Source organism: Leuciscus leuciscus, assembly GCF_965113295.1.
Source record: "Leuciscus leuciscus genome assembly, chromosome: 4".
NCBI lineage: Eukaryota > Metazoa > Chordata > Actinopteri > Cypriniformes > Leuciscidae > Leuciscus > Leuciscus leuciscus.
Window position 1 is genome coordinate 37,056,715 of NC_138728.1, and position 6,062 is coordinate 37,062,776.

At 39.8% G+C, this 6,062-nt stretch overlaps 1 protein-coding gene across 1 annotated transcript; it reads left to right on the plus strand.

The window, feature by feature from the left end:
* Positions 1–1,501: 1,501 nt before the first annotated feature.
* LOC309498095 (zinc finger BED domain-containing protein 4-like) lies at positions 1,502–3,583 on the plus strand. The gene is made up of 2 exons (XM_082168608.1): positions 1,502–2,568; positions 2,660–3,583. Exons 1-2 carry the CDS (start codon positions 1,503–1,505, stop codon positions 2,881–2,883), a joined length of 1,290 nt encoding a protein of 429 aa, XP_082024734.1. The 5' UTR covers position 1,502; the 3' UTR covers positions 2,884–3,583.
* The last annotated feature ends 2,479 nt before the right edge of the window (positions 3,584–6,062 follow it).

A 6,062-nucleotide genomic window follows, 5' to 3' on the forward strand; every position in this document is an offset into this window, starting at 1 on the left:
AATGATTGTAGATTTAGTTCATACACTGTATATAAAAACGGTATGGTAGTTCTAGCTAACGGTCCTATCATTATCACTTCTAAATATTCTGTAACATCACTTACAGCCGCTAATGCATTGCTATATTAGATTAGCCACAAAGCTAACTAATACCATGTTTATCAGTGGAAGAGCACGAACGTTAATAAGAGGTCAAACTATAACGTTAGCGTTTAACTTATTCTAAATATATCTGCAGTGTTTCCCACATAATGACCGCGTAACTGTGGCAGGGGGGCGCGTGTAGTCAATGAATATAAAGTTATGTACAGCGTGCCTCGAAAAAACAACAACTGTTTCGTTATTCTAACGCTAACATAGCTTTCTATTTAGCAGGCCCCTTAAATGCTTGCTATTAACTTGTTTGAAGGTGGTTCTTCTCAAAATTGACAGCGGTGTGTTCATGACACTAACGTTAACCATTCAACTTCGAATTGATTCCGTAATCTTCTCTGAGCTGAAAGCCGGTAACAGTAGGCTAACTTTACGTTCGCCAGCGCATGATGATGTTTTGATTCAGACTGCACAAAGAGAAGAGGAGAAGATATACGGGTCCGTTGTGAATGTGTCTGTGAGAGCAAATATAGTGTAGTTACAGTAACTACAGTATGTGCGTCAGAAATGATTAAACCAGAGTGGACATGTAAATAAATGTGAGCTGAACAAGTTATTTTTTTTTTTTTTTACAATACAGATTGTTTCAAAGCAGCTTTACAGACATAACAGGAAAATGTTGTAATAATATTGTTAACTATAAGTAGGTAATAGGTAATACCTATTGCTTGACAAATAAAAAATATATATATATTTCTCTATATTTCTCATTTTTGCCTATGTAGGAGATCCCTGTTTATTATTATTATAATTCTAATGATGACATGAGTAATGATACATGGTGATATTAATACACATGCTTATTCTTTCTCTGTCTCTCTTTCTGCCCTACAGATGGCTGAAAAAGGTGAACGCTGTAGCAGCAAAGTGTGGGACTACTTCTGCAAAGATTCCTCTAATGCAGTGTTCTGCAATATATGTGCAGCTAATGTAAGCCAGGAGTCTATCAAAGCGAAGCAGAAAAACACTTCCAATTTGTGGACTCATCTGAAAACCAAACACAGTGAGCAATATAAAGAGGCACAGCAGCAGAGTGAGGTACAAAAAACTCTTTCTGTTAGAACACAGCAGCCTACCCTGCCACAAGCATTTGATAAGGTACTCAAATGGGGTCCATCAGATCCAAGGGCAAAAAACCTGGACAAAAAAGTAATGGAGATGATAACGACAGACATCCAAGCTTTTTCTGTGGTGGAAGGTGTGGGGTTTAGAAGGCTGCTGGCTGCTGCAGAGCCTAGGTACACTCTGAAGACAGAAAAGTTTTATCGCACAGATAAATTGCATCATGTGCATGCAAAAGTGGTGATCAAGATAAAGGAGCTTTTGCAGATTGTTGGTCAGGGTCGCTGATGAGCTTTACTGCTCACTTCATCGATGAAGAATGGAACAGGGTGCAAGTTGTCCTAAATGTGAAAGCCATGAGTGGATCTCACACTGGTGAGTACATTGGACAGTTGTTTTTAGACATGCTTACCGAGTGGGATATAGACAGTGAACGTGTGCTGCTGGTGCTCAGGGACAGTGGAGCCAATGTTGTTAAGGGGATGAGGTTGGTGGAGATGCCTGACCTCAGCTGTAGTGCTCACACCCTCCAGCTTGTTGTGAATGATGGCCTCCTGGCACAGAGAGCTGTAGGTGACATCCTGGCCAAACTGAAGAGGTGTGCAACCCATTTTGGTCATTCAGTCCCTGCCAAGCAGAGGCTTGAACAAATTCAGAAGGATGTTGGTCTACCTGAACACCGCATTCTCCAGGCATGCCCAACCAGATGGAATTCCACATTGCATATGCTCCAAAGGATGCAGGAGCAAAAGAGAGCATTGACAGTCTACTCTGGGGACTTTGGACATTTTACATGTCCAAGTGTAGAGGAGTGGGACCTGGTCGAAAAGCTGATCAACACACTGGAACCAATTGAGGAAATTACTCTAGAAGTGAGTAAGTCTGATGCATCTGCATCATGCATCATCCCCACCATTGAGGTTTTGAAAAGATTTCTGGAGACTCAGGGTCCTGAAACTAGAGGAATTCAGACTTTGAGGAAGGTCATGCTCGACAGCTTAACCAGAAGGTTTTCCAAGATTGCAGAGTCCAAAGAAGCAGTGCTGGCCTGTGTGCTGGATCCTCGTTACAAACAGCATCCCCTCTCTGACAGCACAACCAAGAAGGCCAAAACCTGGCTTGAAAAAGAGGCAGACAAACAACATCAAGCAAGCTCAGCAGCCACTCATAAGGATGCAGAGGGATATTCAAAGAAACCTAGGATGGAGAAGTCCCTAGACCAGAAGCAGAGTGTGCTTGACCATCTCTACGAGGACATGTTGCAGAGCCAGCAAACAGTGACAGGGGTGTCTAAGAGTCTGAACGAGGAGCTGGATCGGTATCTTCAAGAGCCCGTTCTTGATCGCAAAACAGGTTTCACTATTTATTTTTCAGTGATATCAAATTAAGTTATGCTTTTGTATATTAAGTATATAACATTTGTATTTGTCATCATCATCATCAGGTGACCCCCTGCAGTGGTGGAGGCAAAACGCTGGCCGCTTCCAGACTCTGGCTCCATTGGCCAGGAGGTTTCTCACTCCTCCACCTTCATCTGTCCCTAGTGAGAGGGTATTCAGCACTGTGGGGGCCATCTATCAAGATAGGAGGAGCTCTCTAACAGGTTCCAAGGCAGAGATGTTGTGCTTCCTGTACTACAACCTGCCACTTCTCAACTGGCAGTACTAAGGAGCACCCTGTTCAAGACATTTTTCAAAACACCGTTCAAATATTAAAGTTCAGAGCAAGACAGAGTAAAAGTCTAAAAGTATAATTTGTAAAAAGTAGTGAAGGAGGAAAACCTCTTGCCTGTGTGTTGTATATATTGAGAACATTCTACATTGTTTTAATTATATTTTGGTATTATTTATTTTATATTTTATATTTATTTATTTTATATGTAGCTATACATTTAACTTTTTTTAATTTTATTTTCAATTCATTGACATGGTTTTGTGGAATATTGAATTTGTTTGGTATAGCTCTTTTACTTTAAATTTAGTATTATCATTTATTTACAGTACACAGACTGTTAAAACCAGCTTCAACTGGAAGTAAGTAAAAGTGTTAAATGTTTAAAACCAGACTGTTTTTTGATCATTAAAAAATATATACTTTTGATGTGCAATTGTTTAGTCATTGAGACTGTAATCTAAGGCTTTTTTTTTAACATAATCCCTTCTGGAAAATGGTTTATACAGCCCACATACATAGAACAGGCAGATATTTTGCTATTGAATGTTGTGAAAGTGCAGTTTATAGGAAATTGGTCTAATATCCAGTTTATTTTCAAAATCAAAATATCGGCTTATAAATCGGCTCTTTTCGAGTTAATATCGGCATCGGCCCCCAAAAATCCATATCGGTCGGGCTCTAATATGAACCCCGGGCTTTCGCCCTTGGGTCTTTGGTGTCAGATCCCAGCACGCACAGCGTTTTACATTGGGTCCCCTAGCGTAAGATACTTACGCAGTACGAGAGACCTCTCGTAAGAGAACGTACTCGGTTACTAACGTAACCTCGGTTCTCTCTAGAAGAGGGAACGAGTACTGCGTATCTTGCCGTGCATGCACACGCTCTGGTTAGCTTCGGCGATGAAAAAACAGATATCAGCTGCCTGCGAGCTGGATTTATAGGCCTAAGCCACGCCCGTTTCGGCAGGACGTGACGCAGTGGGTGCGAAGCACCCTCATTGGTTCTGACGTCACGCTAGGCCTCGCTCGATAGGCTGCTGCAGTTGCCGCAGAACAGCCAATAGGCACACGAGCCGTCTTGCCTATGTCTGTATGCTGCCGCAACGCGTTTTACAATAATACAAAATGAAGGATAATTTTTTGGCTTCAATATCTCGCGGAAAAGGGATTTTCCCCGAGCGTAAGATACTTACGCAGTACTCGTTCCCTCTTCTAGAGAGAACCGAGGTTACGATAGTAACCGAGTACGTTTTCTGTTATCCAAGAATGACATGTTGTTATCCAGGAATGACAAAACAAATATTTTTCCTTTATAATCAGGCACTAACTTAACCACCTATGGAAAACTACAACTTAGCTATCATCACTTAAGATAATATTTTAGATCAAATAGATAGTTTTTTCATTTAAAAACATAAAAAAAAATGTATTAGTGTTATCCAAAAGGACACGATATTGCTACAAAGTGCATCAGTGACCGAAAAGGTCAAAATATCAACATTTTATGAGACGCCTTTGCACATGTTCTGGTGCTCCTTCAGGATCTTCTTATTGATACAATATTATGTCACATGACATACCGAAATGCATTAGGGTCCAAAATGGTCATTGATGTCTGTTATCCAGGAATGACATTAGAGAAATCACAATTTGGAGACAAAAGTCTTTCTGTCATAAAAATGTAAATAAGCTTAGTATTATCACTATATTTGTAGGTATCTTTTAAAACATCAATACAATTATGACAAAGTAGATTTTAAATACTTTTATTTATATTTTTTACATTTTTGTCGTATTTTTGTATTCAGATTTTAAGCCGGGACAGGTTATGAAACTTATGAGGTTTTCATAGCTGTAAGCCATAATCATCAAAATTATAACAAATAAAGGCTTGAAATATCTCACTTTGCATGTAATGAGTCTATATAATATATTAGTTTCACCTTTTTTCACCGAAATAAATGAACTTTTGCACGATATTCGAGTTTCACCTGTACATGTTTACAGTGAGCTTGAGTTTTTTTATTTTGTGATATTGACTTGGAGACAAGAATTATGAAATGTCTATGGTATATATATATATATATATATATATATATATATATATATATATATATAAACCTCAATTAAAGCAAAAATGACTATATCGTGATATATATCATTATCGTGAAATAAAATTACTCATCGTGATTATAAGATTTTGGTCATATCGCCCACCCCTAGAGCACTGACACTATCGGATAAGAACTGAACTGAGCTGGACGATGACATCACTGTTAACTGCAGAGCTGCTTTGTAGCGAATTGAACTGATTTAATAAATTACAGTTTTTGAACAGAACTGAATCAACACTGAACAGTCAGTTCAGTGTTGATTCAGTTCTGTTCAAAAACTGTAATTTATGAAATCAGTTCAATTCAAGATGAACAATGACACTATTTTCTTTTCAGAGCTGCTTTACTGCAGAATTGAACTATGTTTGAATAATTAAATAACCCCCCGTTTATACCTGTAAAACTGCTTTAAAACAATCTATGAAGTGTTATAAAAAAAAAGGTGACATGACTTGACTTGTGCAATAGCCTGCTTGTGGACCAAATCTGGCAACCAGCTTGTGGGCCACATGAGGAATGTAGGAAAGATGAGGGTTAAGGGGGTCGCACACCGGACGCGCAGCTCAGCGCCGCGCCGCACAGCGCCACGTCTTTTAAATTCGAACACTTTATTCTCTATGACAGTACACACACCGGCGGTGCCTTTCGACGTCTGTCCGCGGCGACCAGCAACGGCTCAGGACCGTGTTCAAAATCCTGCCGCGCCACAGAGCGCCATTTTCATGGTTTTATATTCAATTTACATGTATGTGTCTCAAATCGTAGTTAATGTATACGGACTTCACCCTGTGCTGCAATATACATTTAGTTTTATATTTATTTACAGAAATCAGAAAATTGCTGATGTTATCGGATTTTCAGGTGAGAGTTGTCCTAGACGTGGCACGGCGCGGCGCTGAGCTGCGCGTCCGGTGTGCGGCCCCCTTTAGAGTAAAAATCAACTGTGGCCCACATTAGGGTCAGTTCTAGTTTTTACGTGTGACATTGCGAAGGCTTGCTTGTGGCCCACATCTGGCAAACAGGAATGGACCACTCAAGTGCCTTCATCCCATGAGGTACA